Below are 23,918 nucleotides of genomic sequence, written 5' to 3'. Positions count from 1 at the left end.
CCTTAACCAATATAGCTGAGGGGATAATGCCAGCTCCATACCAGGGATTGGTTACCCAGTTAACCCTTACATGCAACATTTCCTCTGGGTCTTAACACATCCAGTCTAGGAATCTGCAGCCTTTCACACATACATGAAACAACATCTTCAGTCTACACGTTTCAGAAGGAGGATAATTCCTTGTATTCTGGGTCTGGATACAGAGATGAGGATGAATGTCCCAGTTCAGTAGATATACCTGAGCTAATTAATGCTATGAAAGCCATTTTATCCTTAGAGGAGGCAACAGAGCCTTTGCTACAATCCAAGGCACCTGTGTTTAAACGTCCCAAAACGGTCAGAACTGAATTTCCGGCATCGAAACAGCTGACGGAAATCATGCAAGAGGCTTGGGTCACACCCAGTAAGAAGTACAGAAATCCGAAAAAATTTAATTCTCATTATGCTCCCAAAGTAGATACTCATGTCATTTGGTTGGTGCATAGATTTACATTACCACTGCCTTCAACATCATTAAATTATGTAACGGATAGAAAAATAGATGGTTTTCTAAAAACTGTTTTTTCCTTTTCAAGGGCAGTTGTTAGGCCGACCATGGCTTCAGCCTGGATGGCGAAAGCAGTGGTGGCCTGGGCTGATGCATTAGAGGATGATCTGTCATTGGCATCTAGAGAACATAAGTCCCATATTGCACATATTAAACAGGCAGCTATTTTTATGAAGGAAGCAGCCTTGGATATGGTTACTATAGCATCTCGAGCCTCAGCAGTAGCAGCATGCAGTGCTATCTGGCTACAAACATGGAAGGCTGACTCCTAGTCCAAAAAGGTGCTAGAGTCTTTGCCTTTTACTCGAGATATTCTTTTCTACTGCGGGGTACACTGGGCTCCACAAGTCTGGACAATGGGGTGTAGAGTAGGATCTTGATCCGAGGCACCAACAGGCTCAAAGCTTTGACTGTTCCCAGAATGCACAGCGCCGCCTCCTCTCTAACCCCGCCTCCCAGCACAGGAGCTCAGTTTGTCAGTTGGTGCTGCAGTAAGCAGGCACTTAACAGAGGGGCTGCTCCAGGCAGCCCTAAGAAAAGCTTTTTATGAGGTAAAAAGTGAAGACTTCAAGGGCAGTAGCAGGGGTAAACGTCTTCTGACATTCTCTGCTGCAGCTCCAGCTCTCCCCAGCTGCGCTGTACACTCCCGAGCCCTGGTTGCCGGGTACCTATAGCGGAGGCTCCGGTTTACTTCACGTTAGGCACATACGGCTGGGGCTCTCCAGGACTGCGTGGCTGCGCTTCGGGGGGTGGTAAGTGGGTCCCGCTCGCGGGACCCAGTCTTTATCGCGATCCGGCACGGTCAGTGGGAGGCGGGCCGCGCGCGCTGGCGGTGGACACTGTGGATACAGGCGATCCCACTAGATCACCAGGGCATGGGCGCAGGTCAGGTTTTCTCTTAAAACCGATTTTAATATCGCCCACAGTACCCGGTGGTTTTGCCAGTAAGGGGGATAAGGCTTAGACCTGAAGCCCCTCCCCCAGCCCCAGCCCACCATTTCCAGCAAGTGTTCCCGCCCTGGAGCTGCATCTCTCTTTCCTCACTCCCTGTCAGTGTCTGCGGCGCCATTACTCCTCAGCTCACTGTTCCTGGGACTGCTTGGGCAAATCCTCCTATGTAAAGCCGCCTGGTTGTCAGTGCTGTGACTTTACATGACACTTAAGTATACTACCTGCCTTTTTAGTCAGTGTTAGTAAGAAAGAGTGCATTTAGTCAGGATTTTATAGTACAATTACCCTGTGATATACATTCAGTTTCTTACTGTGTAGTGTTATATCTATTAACTATATAGCTGTGTAAGCTAGTCCAGTGCAGTATTATTGTCTGTAATAACCTCTGCATTGTACAAACTGTGACTATTTGTGTGTGCATTGATAGCTGAGTGGTGTCCATCTCGTGTCTTTCACTCAACTTGCTATCGCTATATTCTATAACCTGTGGGGGCTTGGTGCGTCAGGTGTTATTTAATATAGGATTTTCACAAAGATATACTGTATTACGTATTTTTCTCTGTGATTTAGTCACCATATCTCTCCTTTATCTCTGCTGGTGCTGACTACACTGCGCAGGGGTTTGGGTTTAGGGATATAGTTCTGCTAATAATTGTACTGTTACCTCATACTGCAAGTTATATCATGTCTGCTTCTGAGGGTAACGGTTCTGGGGCGGAACACACTGCTTGTGTTGCTGAAGCCACAGGCATATATGGGGAGAATATAGCAGCTGTGGGCTCTGGTTCTGGAGGCTCCTTGCCCCCCAGTGGGACTGTGGCAACGGAGGCACATACTGACCCTCCGTGGGCCCTTTTTTCCACGCTTCTGCATACGCTAGTTCATAAACTAACACCCCCTATGGGACCCCCAATGCCGGTACAACCGTATGTGGTCCCTGCAGCTAACCCGCCGTGGGCGGACGATTTATCTGCTCAATTAAAGAAGTTGAACCAGTCCCTGACTACTAAAAAGTCTGTCCAACGCTCGCCTAAGTCCAAGTGGTCCTCTAAGCGAACGCTCGTCTCCTACCAATCCACTGCTGTCACTGACACCTCATCTGATAAAGACAGCACACACTGACCCCACAGGTTCTGACTCAGATACGGCTGATGGGGAGGGTAGTTCACATGTGGATGTTCCTGATCTTTTGGAGGCTATTAAGTTAATTCTGCAGATTACGGATGATCCCGAACCATCCGTTCCTCCTAAGAAACCAGATAGGTTCAAGCGTCAGAAGGTGATTAAACAAGTTTTACCTCACTCTGACCACCTAGTGGATATACGTCAGGAACCCTGGCAAAGCCCGGGTACTAAGTTTGTGCCTCAAAAGAAGATGCTGGCTCGCTATCCCCTCGCGCCAGAGCTGTCTAAGAATTGGGAAACGCCTCCTCCAGTAGACTCACATGTGGCTAGGATGGTGGTTTCCTCAGCTCTACCTGTCACTACTGTCACGTCTCTAAAAGAGCCTACGGATAAACGTGTCAAGGGTTGTCTAAAAGCGATTTACACCCTCACGGGTGCTGCACAAAGGCCCACTATTGCAGCTACATGGGCGGCAGAGGCTATTGAAGCATGGGCCTTGGAGTCAGAGGCTGAAATCTCCTCTGTCCGTGCTAGACAATGCTGGTCATATATTGTCACAGCTTCTCGCTATATTAAAGAGGCGGCTTCTGATGCCGGTATCCCAGCAGCCAAGGCCTCTACTACGTCAGTCCTGGCTCGCAGGATATTGTGGCTGAGATCCTGGTCTGTGGATCTGGACTCGATAAAATCCATGGAGGTACTCCCTTTCAAAGGGGATATTCTGTTTGGGGAGGACTTAAATAAGATAGTGGCTGACTTGGCTACTGCCAAAACTGCCTGTCTGCCTAATACAGCTCCTTCTGTGTTGAAGGCCAAAGGCACGTCCTTTCGCCCCTTTTGTCCTTCAGGTAAAGCAAAAGGTCAGGCGTACCATAAGCAGGCCCGTACTTCCAAACCTGGTAAGCCGAAGCCCAAAAGAGCCTGGGCTGCCCGTCAGCCAGCAGCCAAGATCGATAATCTTGCCGGGCGGGCCTCCCCCTGGGGGATCCCAGGGTGGGGGGGCCGGCTTCTAGGGTATACCCAGGAATGGTTGAAGACCACTTCAGATGCCTGGGTTCGGGTAGTCGTCACTCGAGGTTACGCCATAGCCTTCAAAAACCGACCCCCTCATCGATTTTGCCAGACAGACGTCCCGTCGGACCAGACAAAGGCAAACACTCTGCATTCGGTGGTACGGACCCTCCTGGATACAGGAGTCATAGTACAGGTGCCTCTTGCTCAGAGGGGCTGGTGGTACTATTCTCCGATGTTTCTAGTCCCGAAACCGAATGGGTCCTCCCGGCCCATTCTCAACCTCAAGGCACTGAACAAATTTGTGAAGGTTTCCAAGTTCCGTATGGAAACCCTTCGCTCTATAGTTCTGGCCTTGGAACCTGGGGACTATATGGTCTCCCTGGACATACAGGATGCTTACCTGAATATTCCTATAGCAGTGTCACATCAACAATACCTGAGGTTCGCTATTGGCAACCTCCATTACCAGTGTCGGGCGTTGCCTTTTGGTTTAACAACAGCTCCGCGAGTCTTCACCAAAGTTATGGTGGTGATAACGGTGGTACTCCGCCGTCAAGGGGTCAGGATATTGTCGTATATGGACGACTTGTTAATCCTGGCAAATTCCCTAGATCTTCTCCTGCGTCATCTGGATATGACGGTCCGGTTTCTACAAGCCCACGGGTGGCTCATCAACTGGAAAAAATCCTCCCTGGGAGCATCTGGGAGCGCTGTTGGACACTCACAACCAGAGGTTGTTCTTGTCTCAGGAGAAAATCCTGAAACTTCAGGACAGGATTCGTTGCTTCCTTTCTCATCCGCAAGTGTCGATACATTCGGCAATGCAGGTGCTGGGCCTCATGGTGTCAGCATTCGACATGGTGGAGTATGCTCAATTCCATTCTCGCCCCCTCCAGAAGCTGATTCTAGCCAAGTGAGACGGCCTGCCTCACCGGATCAGGTCTCACATGATCTCTTGGACTCCGGAGGTCCGTCTGTCGCTGTTCTGGTGGGTCCTGTTGACGATAGATGCCAGTCTAAGAGGTTGGGGCGCGGTACTGGAGCAGCACTCCTTGCAGGGTCGGTGGACCAAGAAGGAATCTCTCCTCTCGATCAACATTCTGGAATTGCGGGCGGTCTTCAATGCATTGAACCTAGCCCAGCATTTGGTTCAGAACCGTCCTGTTCGAGTACAGTCGGACAACGCCACCACAGTGGCTTACGTAAATCATCAAGGCGGCACTCAAAGCCGTTTGGCAATGAAGGAAGCCTCACGGATTCTACGTTGGGCAGAACGCCATCTACCGGCAATATTCATTCCGGGAGTGCTGAATTGGGAAGCGGACTTTCTCAGTCGTCGGGACGTGCATGCCGGCGAGTGGGGCCTCCATCCAGAAGTGTTTCAACTCCTCGTGGAAAGGTGGGGTCTTCCAGATGTGGATCTGATGGCGTCTCGACACAATCACAAAGTTCCGGTCTTCGGAGCAAGGACAAGGAGGTTTCGGCTGCCGTACGTGTTCCCTCCGGTGTCACTCCTGCCCAGGGTAATTCGGAAGTTCAAGCAAGAAAAAGTAAATCTGCTTCTCATAGCTCCGGCGTGGCCCAGACGGCACTGGTTCTCAGACCTGCAAGGCCTATCGTCAGAGCTTCTACTTCCACAACGCCCAGACCTCCTCGTTCAGGGCCCCTGTGTCTACCAGGACCTAGCCCGGCTGTCTTTGACGGCGTGGCTCTTGTAGCTTCCGTCTTAAGAGCTAAGGGTTTTTCTGAAGAGGTCATTAAAACTATGTTGCGGGCCCGGAAACCAGCCTCTGCTCGGATTTACCATCGGGTCTGGCATTCCTACTTTGTTTGGTGCGCATCTAACCATTATGACGCTTCCAAGTTAAGTACAGACAAACTTTTGGCTTTTCTACAGCAGGGCTTAGATTTAGGCCTGCGTCTGGCCTCCCTCAAGGTTCCTATTTCTGCCTTGTCGGTGTGGTTTCAGAGAAAAATTGCGACTTTACCTGATGATACTTTCACTCAGGGTGTGTTGCGTATCCAACCTCCCTATGTCCCGCCTGTGGCTCCTTGGGACTTGTCGGTGGTTTTGGAATGCGTTGCAGGAGCCTCCAGTTGAACCTCTTGGTTCAAGCTGACCTTAAGTGGCTTTCCCTTACGGTGGTGTTCTTGCTGGCTAATGCCTCTGCTAGAAGAGTGTCGGATTTGGGTGCCTTGTCTTGTAGTTCCCCATATCTGATTTTTCACCGTGACCGGGCGGTTCTTAGGACTCGTCCCGGATATTTGCCTAAGGTGGTTTCTTCGTTCCACCTTAATCAGGAGATTGTGTTTCCAGCTTTTGTTTCTCCTGATTTGTCTCCCAAAGAGCGGTCTTTGGATGTGGTACGGGCTCTCCGTATCTATGTGAAGAGAACTGCTTCTATTTGAAAGTCTGATTCTCTTTGTTTTGTTTGGATTTTACAAACGTGGCTGGCCTGCTCACAAGCAGACCCTGGCCAGGTGGATTAGAATGGTGATTGCGCATGCTTATGTGAAGGCTGGTCTGTCAGCTCCTGTTCACATCACATTACGGCCCATTCTACTCGTTCTGTTGGACCTTCTTGGGCGGACCAACGTGGTGCGACCCTTGACCAATTGTGCAAGGCGGCTACGTGGTCCTCCGGCAACACGTTCATAAGGTTCTATGCCTTCGATACTGCCGCTTCCCAGGATGCTTCCTTTGGACGCCGGGTTCTTGTGCCCGCTACAGTGCGTCCCCTCCCATAAGGAACTGCTTTAGGACATCCCCATTGTCCAGACTTGTGGAGCCCAGTGTACCCCGCAGCAGAAAACGAGTTTTATGGTAAGAACTTACCCTTGTTAAAACTCTTTCTGCGAGGTACACTGGGCTCCACAAGGCGCCCACCCTGACGCACTTAGCTTCTTTGGGTTGATATGGCATTAGCCGCTGACACTTCTCTTGTCGTGAGAGTGTGGTGTATGTGGCTACTAACCGTTGTCGTCTCTTTTCCTGCTACTGCATTGGGCTGGTTAACTAAACTGAGCTCCTGTGCTGGGAGGCGGGGTTATAGAGGAGGCGGCGCTGTGCATTCTGGGAACAGTCAAAGCTTTGAGCTTGTTGGTGCCTCGGATCAAGATCCTACCCTACACCCCATTGTCCAGACTTGTGGAGCACAGTGTACCTCGCAGAAAGAGTTTAAACAAGGGTAAGTTCTTACCATAAAACTTGTTTTTGGTAAAGAATTAAACAATATTCTGGAGTCAGAAGCAGACTCTAATGGGCCCTACACTCTTAAAGATATTAGTGAACGATATGAACGTTCTCGTTCATTAATGAACGAGAACTCGTTCATATTGTTCAGTGTGTAGGCACCAACGATGAACGAGCGCTGGGCCGCGCATCGTTCATCGTTTGTGCCAGGTCGCTTATGCATGCAGGCCAATATGGACAATCTCATCCATAATAGCATGCACTGCAATGGAGCCTGGTGACTGGGACAGTGAAGAAACTTCACTCCCCCGTCACCTCCCCTCGCCACTGGGTCGGCCATATCAGTCGCCGGCTGCTCGGCGGTGGTTCGCTAAATGTGTAGGGGGCATAAAAAAGTGAAGTTTCCGTCAACCTATAAGTCTAAACCTAGGTTTCCAGCTTTTTGGTCCTTGCCGACCCAAGGAAAAGTGAAAGGAAAGGGTTATGGCAAACAATGCCAATCGGATAGGTCTGAAAAGACTAAAAAGCATTGTGCTACCAGAGTGCCTGCTTCCAAACCAGAAAATAAGCCATCAGCCTGATTGCACGGGCCTCCACCTGGGGGACCCCAGGGTGGGAGGCCGACTTCTGTTTGCACAGACCTGGCAGCAGTCCACCACAGATGCCTGGGTGCAAGAAGCGGTATGTCATGGTTATGCGTTTGCCTTCAAAAAACACCCTTCGCAAAGATATTTCTCTATCGTCCTAAGTGGATGCTGGGGTTCCTGAAAGGACCATGGGGAATAGCGGCTCCGCAGGAGACAGGGCACAAAAAAGTAAAGCTTTACTAGGTCAGGTGGTGTGCACTGGCTCCTCCCCCTATGACCCTCCTCCAGACTCCAGTTAGATTTTGTGCCCGAACGAGAAGGGTGCAATCTAGGTGGCTCTCCTAAAGAGCTGCTTAGAGAAAGTTTAGTTTAGGTTTTTTTCTTTACAGTGAGTCCTGCTGGCAACAGGATCACTGCAACGTGGGACTTAGGGGGAAAGTAGTAAACTCACCTGCATGCAGAGTGGATTTGCTGCTTGGCTACTGGACACCATTAGCTCCAGAGGGATCGAACACAGGCCCAGCCGTGGAGTCCGGTCCCGGAGCCGCGCCGCCGACCCCCTTGCAGATGCTGAAGCGTGAAGAGGTCCGGAAACCGGCGGCTGAAGACTCCTCAGTCTTCATAAGGTAGCGCACAGCACTGCAGCTGTGCGCCATTTTCCTCTCAGCACACTTCACTGGGCAGTCACTGAGGGTGCAGAGCGCTGGGGGGGGGCGCTCTGAGAGGCAAATATAAACCTTATACAAGGCTAAAAATACCTCACATATAGCCCATAGGGGCTATATGGAGATATTTAACCCCTGCCTGACTGGAAAAATAGCGGGAGAAGAACCCGCCGAAAAAGGGGCGGGGCCTATCTCCTCAGCACACGGCGCCATTTTCTGTCACAGCTCCGCTGGTCAGGACGGCTCCCAGGTCTCTCCCCTGCACTGCACTACAGAAACAGGGTAAAACAGAGAGGGGGGGCACATTAATGGCTATATATATATATATTATATATTAAAGCAGCTATAAGGGAGCACTTAATATAAGGATATCCCTTGTATATATAGCGCTTTGTGGTGTGTGCTGGCAGACTCTCCCTCTGTCTCCCCAAAAGGGCTAGTGGGTCCTGTCTTCATTAGAGCATTCCCTGTGAGTTTGCGGTGTGTGTCGGTACGGGGTGTCGACATGTATGAGGACGATATTGGTGTGGAGGCGGAGCAATTGCCAAATATGCAGATGTCACCCCCCAGGGGGTCGACACCAGAATGGATGCCTTTATTTGTGGAATTACGTGATGGTTTATCTTCCCTTAAACAGTCAGTTGAGGACATGAGGCGGCCGGACAATCAATTAATGCCTGTCCAGGCGCCTCAAACACCGTCAGGGGCTGTAAAACGCCCTTTGCCTCAGTCGGTCGACACAGACCCAGACACAGGCACTGATTCCAGTGACGACGGTAGAAATTCAAACGTATTTTCCAGTAGGGCCACACGTTATATGATTTTGGCAATGAAGGAGACGTTACATTTAGCTGATACTACAGATACCGTAAAACAGGGTATTATGTATGGTGTGAAAAAACTACAAACAGTTTTTCCTGAATCAGAAAAATTAAATGACGTGTGTGATGAAGCGTGGGTTGCTCCTGATAAAAAGTTGATAATTTCAAAAAAGTTATTGGCATTATACCCTTTCCCGCCAGAGGTTAGGGCGCGCTGGGAAACACCCCCTAAGGTGGACAAGGCGCTCACACGCTTATCTAAACAAGTGGCGTTACCCTCTCCTGAGACGGCCGCACTTAAGGATCCATCAGATAGAAAGATGGAAGTTATTCAAAAGAATATATACACACATGCAGGTGTTATACTACGACCAGCTATAGCAACTGCCTGGATGTGCAGTGCTGGAGTAGTTTGGTCAGAATCCCTGATTGAAAATATTGATACCCTAGATAGGGACAATGTTTTACTGTCGTTAGAACAAATAAAGGATGCATTTATCTATATGCGTGATGCACAGAGGGATATTTGCACACTGGCATCTCGGGTGAGTGCTATGTCCATTTCAGCCAGAAGAGCCTTATGGACACGACAGTGGACAGGCGATGCGGATTCAAAACGTCACATGGAGGTTTTGCCGTATAAAGGGGAGGAGTTATTTGGAGTTGGTCTATCAGACTTGGTGGCCACGGCTACTGCCGGGAAATCCACTTTTTTACCTCAAGTCACTCCCCAACAGAGAAAGGCACCGACCTTTCAACCGCAGCCTTTTCGCTCCTACAAAAATAAGAGAGCAAAGGGTTTGTCGTACCTGCCACGAGGCAGAGGAAGAGGGAAGAGACACCAACAGGCAGCTCCTTCCCAGGAACAGAAGCCCTCCCCGGCTCCTGCAAAAACCTCAGCATGACGCTGGGGCCTCTCAAGCGGACTCGGGGACAGTGGGCGGCCGTCTCAAAAATTACAGCGCGCAGTGGGCTCACTCGCAGGTAGACCCCTGGATCCTGCAGATAATATCTCAGGGGTACAGGTTGGAATTAGAGACGGATCCTCCTCATCGTTTCCTGAAGTCTGCTTTACCAACCGTCTCTTCCGAAAGGGAGAGGGTGTTGGAAGCCATTCACAAGCTGTACGCTCAGCAGGTGATAGTCAAAGTACCCCTATTACAACAAGGAAAGGGGTATTATTCCACTCTATTTGTGGTACCGAAGCCGGATGGCTCGGTAAGGCCTATTCTAAATCTGAAGTCCTTGAACCTCTACATAAAAAAGTTCAAGTTCAAGATGGAGTCACTCAGAGCAGTGATAGCGAACCTGGAAGAAGGGGACTTTATGGTATCCTTGGACATCAAGGATGCGTATCTACACGTTCCGATTTACCCCGCACACCAGGGGTACCTCAGGTTCATTGTTCAAAACTGTCACTATCAGTTTCAGACGCTGCCGTTCGGATTGTCCACGGCGCCTCGGGTCTTTACCAAGGTAATGGCCGAGATGATGATTCTTCTTCGAAGAAAAGGCGTATTAGTTATCCCATACTTGGACGATCTCCTAATAAGGGCAAGGTCCAGAGAACAGCTGGAGACAGCTTTAGCACTATCTCAAGAGGTGCTAAGACAACACGGGTGGATTCTGAATATTCCAAAATCCCATTTAATCCCGACAACTCGTCTGCTGTTCCTAGGAATGATTCTGGACACGGTTCAGAAAAAGGTTTTCCTTCCAGAGGAAAAAGCCAAGGAGTTATCCGATCTGGTCAGGAACCTCCTAAAACCAGGAAAGGTGTCAGTACATCAATGCACAAGAGTCCTGGGAAAAATGGTGGCTTCTTACGAAGCAATTCCATTCGGCAGATTCCATGCAAGAATATTCCAAAGGGATCTGTTGGACAAATGGTCAGGGTCGCATCTGCAGATGCACCTGCGAATAACCCTGTCACCAAAGACAAGGGTGTCACTTCTGTGGTGGTTGCAGAAGGCTCACCTATTAGAAGGCCGCAGATTCGGCATTCAGGATTGGATCCTGGTGACCACGGACGCCAGCCTGAGAGGCTGGGGAGCAGTCACACAAGGAAGAAACTTCCAGGGAGTATGGACGAGTCTGGAAAAGTCTCTTCACATAAACATTCTGGAACTAAGAGCAATCTACAATGCTCTAAGCCAGGCGGAACTTCTCCTGAAAGGAAAGCCGGTGTTGATTCAGTCGGACAACATCACGGCGGTCGCCCATGTAAACAGGCAGGGCGGCACAAGAAGCAGGAGTGCAATGGCAGAAGCTGCCAAGATTCTTCGCTGGGCGGAGAATCACGTGATAGCACTGTCAGCAGTGTTCATCCCGGGCGTGGACAACTGGGAAGCAGACTTCCTCAGCAGACACGATCTTCATCCGGGAGAGTGGGGTCTACATCCAGAAGTCTTCAACATGTTAATAGACCGTTGGGAAAGACCAATTGTAGACATGATGGCGTCTCGCCTCAACAAGAAACTGGACAAATATTGCGCCAGGTCAAGAGATCCACAGGCAATAGCTGTGGACGCACTGGTAACTCTTTGGGTGTACCAGTCAGTGTATGTGTTTCCTCCTCTGCCGCTCATACCAAAGGTATTGAAGATCATACGGCAAAGAAGAGTAAGAACAATACTAGTGGTTCCGGATTGGCCGAGAAGGACTTGGTATCCGGAACTTCAAGAGATGCTCACGGACGAACCGTGGCCTCTACCTCTGAGAAGGGACCTGCTACAGCAGGGTCCCTGTCTTTTTCAAGACTTACCGCGGCTGCGTTTGACGGCATGGCGGTTGAACGCCAGATCCTAAAAGGGAAAGGCATTCCAGAAGAAGTCATTCCTACCTTGATTAAGGCACGGAAGGAAGTCACCGTGAAACATTATCACCGCATTTGGCGAAAATATGTAGCGTGGTGCGAGGATCGGAGTGTTCCGACGGAGGAATTCCAACTGGGTCGTTTCCTACATTTCCTGCAATCAGGATTATCTATGGGTCTCAAATTGGGATCCATTAAGGTTCAAATTTCGGCCCTGTCAATATTCTTCCAAAAAGAATTGGCCTCTGTCCCTGAGGTCCAGACTTTTGTCAAGGGAGTACTGCATATACAGCCTCCTGTGGTGCCTCCGGTGGCACCGTGGGATCTAAATGTAGTTTTAGATTTCCTCAAATCCCATTGGTTTGAACCATTGAAAAAGGTGGATTTGAAATATCTCACATTGAAAGTGACTATGTTACTAGCCCTGGCCTCTGCCAGGAGAGTATCTGAATTGGCGGCTTTATCTTATAAAAGTCCTTATCTAATCTTCCATTCGGATAGGGCAGAACTGCGGACTCGTCCGCATTTTCTCCCTAAAGTGGTATCAGCATTTCATCTGAACCAACCTATTGTGGTGCCTGCGGCCACTAGCGACTTGGAGGACTCCAAGTTGTTGGACGTTGTCAGAGCCTTAAAAATATACATTTCAAGGACGGCTGGAGTCAGAAAATCTGACTCGCTGTTTATATTGTATGCACCCAACAAGTTGGGCGCACCTGCTTCTAAGCAGTCGATTGCTCGTTGGATTTGTAACACAATTCAACTTGCACATTCTGTGGCAGGCCTGCCACAGCCTAAAACTGTAAAAGCCCACTCCACAAGGAAGGTGGGCTCATCTTGGGCGGCTGCCCGAGGGGTCTCGGCATTACAACTCTGCCGAGCAGCTACGTGGTCGGGGGAGAACACGTTTGTAAAATTTTACAAATTTGATACCCTGGCAAAGGAGGACCTGGAGTTCTCTCATTCGGTGCTGCAGAGTCATCCGCACTCTCCCGCCCGTTTGGGAGCTTTGGTATAATCCCCATGGTCCTTTCAGGAACCCCAGCATCCACTTAGGACGATAGAGAAAATAAGAATTTACTTACCGATAATTCTATTTCTCGGAGTCCGTAGTGGATGCTGGGCGCCCATCCCAAGTGCGGATTATCTGCAATACTTGTACATAGTTATTGTTAACTAATTCGGGTTATTGTTAAGGAGCCATCTTTAAGAGGCCCTTTCTGTTATCATACTGTTAACTGGGTTTAGATCACAAGTTGTACGGTGTGATTGGTGTGGCTGGTATGAGTCTTACCCGGGATTCAAAATGCCTCCCTTATTGTGTATGCTCGTCCGGGCACAGTACCTAACTGGAGTCTGGAGGAGGGTCATAGGGGGAGGAGCCAGTGCACACCACCTGACCTAGTAAAGCTTTACTTTTTTGTGCCCTGTCTCCTGCGGAGCCGCTATTCCCCATGGTCCTTTCAGGAACCCCAGCATCCACTACGGACTCCGAGAAATAGAATTATCGGTAAGTAAATTCTTATTTTTTCTCTGACGTCCTAGTGGATGCTGGGAACTCCGTAAGGACCATGGGGAATAGCGGCTCCGCAGGAGACTGGGCACAACTAAAGAAAGCTTTAGGACTACCTGGTGTGCACTGGCTCCTCCCTCTATGACCCTCCTCCAGACCTCAGTTAGAATTTTGTGCCCGGCTGAGCTGGATGCACACTAGGGGCTCTCCTGAGCTCTTAGAAAAAGAAAGTTTATTTTAGGTTTTTTATTTTCAGTGAGATCTGCTGGCAACAGACTCACTGCTACGAGGGACTAAGGGGAGAGAAGCGAACCTACCTGCTTGCAGCTAGCTTGGGCTTCTAGGCTACTGGACACCATTAGCTCCAGAGGGATCGAACACAGGCCCAGCCTTGGTCGTCCGGTCCCGGAGCCGCGCCGCCGTCCCCCTTACAGAGCCAGAAGCAAGAAGAGGGTCCTGGAAATCGGCGGCAGAAGACTTCGGTCTTCATCAAGGTAGCGCACAGCACTGCAGCTGTGCGCCATTGCTTCCCATGCACACCTCACACTCCGGTCACTGATGGGTGCAGGGCGCTGGGGGGGGGTGCGCCCTGGGCTGCAATATTGAGTACCTTGGCTGGCAAATAACACATAATATAGTCATAGAGACTATATATGTGTAAAATACCCCTGCCAGATATACATAGAAAAAAGCGGGAGAAGTCCGCCAAAAAAGGGGCGGGGCTATCTCCCTCAGCACACTGGCGCCATTTTCCCTCACAGCTCCGCTGGAAGGATCGCTCCCAGGCTCTCCCCTGCAGTTTCCAGACTACATAGGGTAAAAAAGAGAGGGGGGGGGGGGCACTAAATTTAGGCGCAATATTGTGTATACAAGCAGCTATTGGGAAAATTCACTCAGCTATAGTGTTAATCCCTGTGTTATATAGCGCTGTTGGTGTGTGCTGGCATACTCTCTCTGTCTCCCCAAAGGGCTTTGTGGGGTCCTGTCCTCAGTCAGAGCATTCCCTGTGTGTGTGCGGCGTGTCGGTACGGCTGTGTCGACATGTTTGATGAGGAGGCTTATGTGGAGGCGGAGCAGGTGCCGATAAATGTGATGTCACCCCCTGCGGGGTCGACACCTGAGTGGATGGTTATGGGGAAGGAATTACGCGACAGTGTCGACTCCTTACATAAAAGGTTTGACGACATAGCAGATGTGGGACAGCCGGCTTCTCAGCCTGTGCCTGCCCAGACGTCTCTAAAGCCATCAGGGGCTCTAAAATGCCCGCTACCTCAGATGGCAGACACAGATGTCGACACGGATACTGACTCCAGTGTCGACGATGATGAGACTAGTGTACATTCCAATAGAGCCACCCGTTACATGATTACGGCAATGAAAAATGTGTTGCATATTTCTGATATTACCCCAGGTACCACAAAAAAGGGTATTATGTTTGGGGAGAAAAAACTACCAGTGGTTTTTCCCCCATCTGATGAATTAAATGAAGTGTGTGAAGAAGCGTGGGCTTCCCCCGATAAGAAACTGGTAATTTCTAAAAAGTTACTAATGGCGTACCCTTTCCCGCCAGAGGACAGGTCACGTTGGGAGACATCCCCTAGGGTGGATAAGGCGCTCACACGTCTGTCAAAAAAGGTGGCACTACCGTCTCCGGACACGGCCGCCCTAAATGAGCCTGCAGATAGAAAGCAGGAGGCTATCCTGAAGTCTGTATATACACACTCAGGTATTATACTGAGACCGGCTATTGCTTCAGCATGGATGTGCAGTGCTGCAGCTGCGTGGTCAGATTCCCTGTCAGAAAACATTGATACCCTAGACAGGGACACTATATTGCTAACCGTAGAGCATATTAAAGACGCTGTCTTGTACATGAGAGATGCACAGAGGGATATTTGCCGGCTGGCATCTAAAATAAACGCAATGTCCATTTCTGCCAGGAGAGGATTGTGGACTCTGCAGTGGACAGGAGATGCAGATTCTAAAAGGCACATGGAAGTATTGCCTTACAAGGGTGAGGAGTTGTTTGGGGATGGTCTCTCGGACCTCGTTTCCACAGCGACAGCTGGGAAGTCAGCATTTTTACCCCATGTTCCCTCACAGCCAAAGAAAGCACCGTATTATCAGGTACAGTCCTTTCGGCCCCAGAAAGGCAAGCGGGTTAGAGGCGCGTCCTTTCTGCCCAGAGGCAGAGGTAGAGGGAAAAAGCTGCAACATACAGCCAGTTCCCAGGAACAAAAGTCCTCCCCTGCTTCCTCTAAGTCCACCGCATGACGCTGGGGCTCCACAGGCGGAGCCAGGTACGGCGGGGGCCCGTCTCAAGAACTTCAGCGACCAGTGGGCTCGCTCACGGGTGGATCCCTGGATTCTACAAGTAGTATCTCAGGGGTACAAGCTGGAATTCGAGACGTCTCCCCCTCGCCGTTTCCTCAAATCTGCCTTGCCGACAGCTCCCCCGGACAGGGAGGCAGTGCTGGAGGCGATTCACAAGCTGTATTCTCAGCAGGTGATAATCAAGGTACCCCTCCTTCAACAAGGACAGGGTTACTATTCCACAATGTTTGTGGTACCGAAACCGGACGGTTCGGTGAGACCCATTTTAAATTTAAAATCCTTGAACACTTATATAAGAAGGTTCAAGTTCAAGATGGAATCGCTAAGGGCGGTGATTGCAAGCCTGGACGAGGGGGATTCCATGGTATCACTGGACATCAAGGATGCTTACCTGCATGTCCCCATTTACCCTCCTCACCAGGAGTACCTCAGATTTGTGGTACAGGACTGTCATTACCAATTCCAGACGTTGCCGTTTGGTCTGTCCACGGCACCGAGGGTATTTACCAAGGTAATGGCCGAAATGATGATACTCCTTCGGAGAAAGGGAGCTTTAATTATCCCGTACTTGGACGATCTCCTTATAAAGGCGAGGTCCAGGGAACAGTTGTTGATCGGTGTAGCACTAGCTCGGGAAGTGCTTCAACAGCACGGCTGGATCCTGAATATTCCAAAGTCGCAGCTGGTTCCTACAACGCGTCTACTGTTCCTGGGGATGGTTCTGGACACAGAACAGAAAAAAGTATTTCTCCCGGAGGAGAAGGCAAAGGAGTTGTCATCTCTAGTCAGAGACCTCCTAAAACCAAAACAGGTGTCGGTGCACCACTGCACGCGAGTCCTGGGATAGATGGTGGCTTCTTACGAAGCAATTCCATTCGGAAGGTTCCATGCAAGGATCTTTCAGTGGGATCTGTTGGACAAGTGGTCCGGATCGCATCTTCAGATGCATCGGCTGATAACCCTGTCTCCAAGGACCAGGGTGTCGCTGTTGTGGTGGCTGCAGAGTGCTCATCTTCTAGAGGGCCGCAGATTCGGCATACAGGACTGGGTCCTGGTGACCACGGATGCCAGCCTCCGAGGTTGGGGGGCAGTCACACAGGGAAGAAACTTCCAGGGACTATGGACAAGTCAGGAGACTTCCCTACACATAAATATTCTGGAACTAAGGGCCATTTACAATGCCCTAAGTCAGGCAAAACCCCTGCTTCAACACCAGCCGGTGCTGATCCAGTCAGACAACATCACGGCGGTCACCCATGTAAACCGACAGGGCGGCACAAGAAGCAGGATGGCAATGGCAGAAGCCACAAGGATTCTCCGATGGGCGGAAAATCATGTGTTAGCACTGTCAGCAGTGTTCATTCCCGGAGTGGACAACTGGGAAGCAGACTTTCTCAGCAGACAGGACCTCCACCCGGGAGAGTGGGGACTTCATCCAGAAGTCTTCCAAATGATTGTACACCGGTGGGAAAGGCCACAGGTGGACATGATGGCGTCCCGCCTCAACAAAAAGCTAAAAAGATATTGCGCCAGGTCATGGGACCCTCAGGCGATAGCTGTGGACGCTCTGGTAACACCGTGGGTTTACCGGTCGGTGTATGTGTTCCCTCCTCTGCCTCTCATACCCAAGGTACTGAGACTAATAAGAAGGAGAGGAGTAAGAACTATACTCATTGTTCCGGATTAGCCAAGAAGAGCTTGGTACCCAGAACTTCAAAAAATTATCTCAGAGGACCCATGGCCTCTGCCGCTCAGACAGGACCTGCTGCAGCAGGGGCCCTGTCTGTTCCAAGACTTACCGCGGCTGCGTTTGACGGCATGGCGGTTGAACGCCGGATCCTGAAGGAAAAGGGCATTCCGGAGGAAGTTATCCCTACGCTTATTAAAGCTAGGAAAGAAGTGACCGCAAACCATTATCACCGCATATGGCGGAAATATGTTGCGTGGTGTGAGGCCAGGAAGGCCCCAACGGAGGAATTTCAGCTAGGTCGATTTCTGCACTTCCTACAGTCAGGGGTGACTATGGGCCTAAAATTGGGCTCCATTAAGGTCCAGATTTCGGCTCTATCGATTTTCTTCCAAAAAGAACTGGCTTCACTACCTGAAGTTCAGACGTTTGTTAAGGGAGTGCTGCATATTCAGCCCCCTTTTGTGCCCCCAGTGGCACCTTGGGATCTCAACGTGGTGTTGGATTTCCTAAAGTCGCATTGGTTTGAACCACTTAAAACCGTGGAACTAAAATATCTCACGTGGAAAGTGGTCATGCTGTTTGCCTTGGCTTCAGCCAGGCGTGTGTCAGAATTGGCGGCTTTGTCTTGTAAAAGCCCTTATCTGATTTTCCATATGGATAGGGCGGAATTGAGGACTCGTCCCCAATTTCTCCCAAAGGTGGTTTCAGCGTTTCATTTGAACCAACCTATTGTGGTGCCTGCGGCTACTCGTGACTTGGAGGACTCCAAGTTGCTGTATGTAGTCCAGGCCCTAAAAATCTATGTTTCCAGGACAGCTGGAGTCAGAAAGACTGACTCGCTATTTATCCTGCATGCGCCTAACAAGTTGGGTGCGCCTGCTTCAAAGCAGACTATTGCTCGCTGGATCTGTAGCACGATTCAACTTGCACATTCTGCGGCTGGACTGCCGCATCCTAATTCTGTAAAAGCCCATTCCACGAGGAAGGTGGGCTCTTCTTGGGCGGCTGCCCGAGGAGTCTCGGCTTTACAACTTTGCCGTGCAGCTACTTGGTCGGGGTCAAACACATTTGCTAAATTCTACAAGTTTGATACCCTGGCTGAGGAGGACCTAGAGTTCGCTCATTCGGTGCTGCAGAGTCATCCGCACTCTCCCGCCCATTTGAGAGCTTTGGTATAATCCCCATGGTCCTTACGGAGTTCCCAGCATCCACTAGGACGTCAGAGAAAATAAGATTTTACTCACCGGTAAATCTATTTCTCGTAGTCCGTAGTGGATGCTGGGCGCCCGTCCCAAGTGCGGATTGTCTGCAATACTTGTATATAGTTATTGTTTCACTAAAGGGTTATTGTTGAGCCATCTGTTGAGAGGCTCAGTTATATTTCATACTGTTAACTGGGTATAGTATCACGAGTTATACGGTGTGATTGGTGTGGCTGGTATGAGTCTTACCCGGGATTCAAAATCCTTTCCTTATTGTGTCAGCTCTTCCGGGCACAGTATCCTAACTGAGGTCTGGAGGAGGGTCATAGAGGGAGGAGCCAGTGCACACCAGGTAGTCCTAAAGCTTTCTTTAGTTGTGCCCAGTCTCCTGCGGAGCCGCTATTCCCCATGGTCCTTACGGAGTTCCCAGCATCCACTACGGACTACGAGAAATAGATTTACCGGTGAGTAAAATCTTATTTTTTTGTACCAGCCCATTTTCAGTGGAAACGAAGTCCATAGCTTTACAAGAGGCAGTTCAGAAGTTGCTACAATCAGGAGTGATCCTGCACAACAGGGACAGTTTCTATTCCAACCTGTTTCTAGTACAGAAACTGAATGGGTCATACCGGCCCATTCTCAATCTCAAAACTCTGAACAAATACATTTGGGTGCCTCATTTTCATATGGAGACTTTATGTACCATTGTCTTGGCCACGGAGCCGGGAGATTTTATGGTATCCCCAGATATCCAGGATGCTTACCTGCATGTACCTATAGCACCGTCCCATCAGTGCTATCTCAGGTTTGTTATCCTCAGGCAACACTTTCAGTTTCAGGCCCTACCATTTGGGCTGGCTACAGCTCTAAGAGTGTTTGCCAAAATTATGTAGTCTGGGAAAGACTAAGCAAAATTAAGATTAATAAATCACCTGGTCCTGATGGACTTCACCCGAGGGTCCTTATGGAGCTTAGTTCACAACTAGCACGACCCCTATAATTTATTTTCAATAGTTCAATTTGATCAGGCATGGTACCGAAGGATTGGCTTATAGCTGAGGTAGTGCCATTATTTAAAATGGGATCCAAAAATCTTCCGGGAAACTACAGACTAGTTAGTTTAACATCTATAGTGGGGAAAATATTGGAAGGAATTCTAAGGGACGTCATACAGGAGTATTTACAGTACGCTAGGATTATTAGTAAGAACCAGCATGGGTTTGTGAGGGACAGGTCATGTCAGACTAACCTAATTAGCTTCTACGAGGAAGTGAGCAATAATCTTGATCAAGGAAAAGCAGTGGATGTGGTCTTCCTAGATTTTGCAAAAGCCTTCGATACATTTCCTCACAGGAGACTGATGATCATATTAAAAGAGATTGGCCTAGGAAAAACTATTTGCACATGGATAAGCAGCTGGTTGGATAGCAGGGTACAGCGAGTAGTGGTCTACGGGAAGTCCTCAACCTGGTCCCCAGTAGTTAGCGGAATACCACAAGGGTCCGTACTCTGACCACTACTGTTCAACATATTTATCAATGACCTAGAAATAGGCCTGGAAAGCACAGTGTCAATCTTTGCAGATGATACTAAACTGTGTAACGTAATTAATTCAGAATTGGATGTGGAGTCCTTGCAGAATGATCTATCTGAACGTGAACTCTGGGCGTCTAAATGGAAAATGAGGTTCAATACAGACAAATGCAAGGTTATGCATTTTGGGACTAAAAACAAACTTGCATCCTACATATTAAATGGGAAACGCCTAGGGGAAACAGAGTTGGAAAAATATTTGGGGGTATTCATTGATAATAGGCTTAATAACCGTACACGATGTCAAAACAAGTAAGGTGCTAGCGTGCATAAAAAGGGGAATTGAGACAAGAGACTCGGATGTAATCATGCCACTGTATAAGGCATTGGTACGTCCGCACCTGGAATATTGTGTTCATTTCGGGCACCATTGTATAAAAAAGACATCAGTGAACTCGAAAGTGTTCAAAGGCGAGCTACTAAATTGACTAAAGGCCTAGAAGGACTGGACTATAAGGAAAGACTTACTAGGCTGAATATGTATACACTAGAAAAGAGGCGCCTACGAGGAGATATTAATCTCTTCAAATATGTAACGGGACATCACAAAGAGTTATCAGAGGAATTATTTAATAAAAGAACACCGTTTAGGACACGTGGGCACTCGCTGCGGCTGGAGGAGAGAAAGTTCCGAACGCAACGGAGGAAAGGGTTCTTCACTGTTAGGGCAATCAGAATGTATAATTTCATGCCAGGGAAGGTGGTAATGGCGGACTCTGTAATTGGATTTAAAAAAGGAATGGATACATTTCTGAATGAAAAAAGCTATCCAAGGTTATAATACTTAAAATATCAACGTGGTCAATCCGGGGGTACCATGAGTTATAGTAGCTAACTAGTCATAAAACATTATTTATCAAGTATGTAGAATCATCACAACTTAAAACAGGTTGAACACGATGGGCAATTTGCCTCTATTCAACCTCAAATACTATGTTACTATGTTGGTGATGGCGGCTTATCTCCGTCATCAGGGGATAAGAATTTTCCCATACCTGGACGACCTGTTAATCCTGGCTCAATCCTAGGAAACTCTCTCTCCATCTGCAATGTGACAATAGCCTGTTTACAAAGCCATGGCTGGCTCATAAATTGGGCGAAGTCAACCTGGATTCCGTCACAACGCATGACAGACCTGGGGGCGGTATTGGATTCCAGGCTTTAGAAAGTTTTTCTACCTCTGAACAAAATATCCACAATACAGACAAGGATTTAGGAGTTACTACACACATTCATGCACAATGCGAGTGATGGGATCTATGGTGTCAACATTCGACATGGTGGAATATGCTGAATTCCACTCAAGGCCCCTTTAACGTCTGATTCTTTCCAGATGCAGTGGACTACATCAGACGATAAATACTGAGAATATGGTCCTTCCTCAGGAAGTACGGAGGTCGTTAGCCTGGTGGCTACAGATATCCCATTTGTACAAATGGCGACCCTTTTTGACCTCAGAGTGGGAGGTTCTGACAACAGACGCCAGTCTTCAGGGCTGAGGAGCTGTGTCAGAAAAGTTCTGCTTCCAGGGGCAGTGGACCAAGGAAGAAAGTTGCCTGCCGATAAATATATTGGAACTTTGGGCTGTTTATATGGCACTCAGGCAAAGGACATACTTCAAGGAAAACCGGTTCAGATTCGCTCGGACAATGCAATGGCAGTAGGGTACATCAATCATCAGGGAGGAATTCGCAGCCCAAAGGCAATGAAGGAGGTAAGCCACACGTTAAGGTGGGCAGAATTTCATCATCCGGCCTTGTCCGCAGTGTACGTTCCTGGAGTCCTAAGTTGGGAAGCGGATTTTCTCAGTCGACATGCCATTCATGCAAACGAATGGTCTTTACACCCAGAGGTCTTCCAGATTCTGGTCAACAAGTGGGGGCTGCCGGAGATAGACTTCATGGCTTCTCCTCAGAACAACAGTTCCCGCATATGGGTCAAGGACAAAGGATCCCAAAGCGCTTTGTGGATGCTCTGTCAGTGAGATGGAACTTTCATCTGGCCTATGTGTTTCCACCAATCGCCCTGATTCGAAAGGTCAAACAAGGAAAGGGCGCCGTGACACCAATAGCTCCGGCATGGCCCAGAAGACATTGGTACACAGATCTGCAGAGGCTGTCCATGGATACTCCGTTTCTACTGCCTCAATGTCCAGATCTACTGTATCAGGGTCCTTGTTAACACAAGTAATTCAAACAATGCGTAGAGCAAGGAAACCGTCCTCTGCTCGCATTTATTACAGAGTATGGCATGCTTATATTCAGTGGTTTGGTGGCAGGAAGCTTGACCCTAGGTCTTTTAGAGTTTCTAGGGTCCTAGCATTCCTTCAGGCAGGAATGGACAAAGGTCTCCGTGTGGCTTCATTGAGAGTGCAGGTGTCAGCATTGACTGTATGGTATCAAAAGAAAATTGCTAACCTACATGATGTTCACAATTTTTTCCAAGTAGTACTTCACCTACAACCTTTTTGTTTCTCCTACAGCTCCTTGGGATCTAAATTCAGTCCCAAAGGCGCTTCAAGTTGCCCTATTTGAACCACTGAGTCAAGTGGATCTTAAATGTTTGACAGCTAAGGTTCTCTTTTTACTGGCTATTGCTTCAGCTAGAAGAGTACCAGATTTAGGGGCATTATGTTGTCCTCCTTCTCTGATATTTCATCCAGATAGAAAGGCTCTCAGAATCAAATCTGGTTATCTTCCTAAGGTGGACTCTAAGTTCCACCTTATCAAAGAAATTGTAGTTCCGGCTTAAGGGCCAGACCTTTCTGCGGGCGATGCATCTTTAGATGTAGTCAAGGCTCTAAGGATCTTCGTGTATCGTACCAGTGCCATTAGAAAGACAGACACACTCTTCGTTCTCTATGGCTTCCACAAGAGAGGATGGCCTGCTGACAAGCAAACACTGGCGAGGTGGTTTCCGATTGCTATCTTGGAAGCTTATCCTCAAGCAGGTCTCCCTGTTCCGGCTAATGTCTCTGCTCATTCTACTCGTAAGGTAGGTCCCACTTGGGCAGCACGCCGTGGTGCCTCTGCAGAACAGATATGTAGGGCAGCCACATGGTCTTCCATCAACACATTCATTAGACATTATGTCTGTTACCTTTGCCTCTCAGGAAGCTGCATTCGGGTGAAGGATTCTCCTGTCCAATCAGGAGCGTCCACTCCACTAAATTTGCTTTGGGACAACCCAATGTATATCCTGTGGACCCGCAGGAGAAATAAAAAGTTATAATAGACCTAACTTTGATAACTTTTTTTTTTCTTCTTAGTCCACAGTATCCACAGGGATCCCACCCTGACGCACCTGATTTGAGGATCCTTATACTTACTAACCTCTTCCTTCTTGTATGGAAGTGTGTGTGTGTGTGTGTGTGTTCTTCTCGCCTGATTAGGGCTCTCTATAATGCTCCTGCCTTGAGCTTCGGAAAACAACTGAATTGCCCGAGCCAGGAGGTGGGGATATAGGAGACTGGCCCGTTGCTTTTGGCCTCCCAGAATGCTTTGATCGTTGGTGCCATTCCACTGACGCTACCTCGTATCCCAATTTATATCCTGTGGATACTGTGGACTGGTAGGTCTACAATAACTACTTATATTTAATGAATGGATAATTAAGTAAGTGTTCTGCAGTTTTCTATTAACGACAAAAAATGAATCGCCAGCATGATCTTGGGTTTTATAATTGAATTTATCTTTTTGTCCTAGGGTGGAACGTGAGACAGCAGCCAGAATATCTGAGGAAATTGGTAACTTAATGAAAGAGATTGAGAATCTCGTGGAAGAGAAGACCAGGGAAACAATGGACTTGTCTCAAGTTGTAAGAGAAGGTGAGACACCCCGCCCCACAATTCTCATCTATCCTTTTCTTC

At 48.8% G+C, this 23,918-nt stretch overlaps 1 protein-coding gene across 1 annotated transcript in view; it reads left to right on the top strand.

Moving 5' to 3' along the window:
* P3H1 (prolyl 3-hydroxylase 1) overlaps positions 1–23,918 on the top strand; it is a 355,045-nt gene that overhangs the window by 145,911 nt on the left and 185,216 nt on the right. The window contains exon 8 of the mRNA XM_063942954.1: positions 23,755–23,876. Within this exon, the coding sequence (XP_063799024.1) occupies positions 23,755–23,876 (122 nt within the window). The remainder of the gene's footprint in view (positions 1–23,754; positions 23,877–23,918) is intronic.

This window comes from Pseudophryne corroboree, chromosome 10 (genome assembly GCF_028390025.1).
Source record: "Pseudophryne corroboree isolate aPseCor3 chromosome 10, aPseCor3.hap2, whole genome shotgun sequence".
Classification (NCBI taxonomy): Eukaryota; Metazoa; Chordata; class Amphibia; order Anura; family Myobatrachidae; genus Pseudophryne; species Pseudophryne corroboree.
This window is presented reverse-complemented; position numbering and strand designations above follow the sequence as displayed.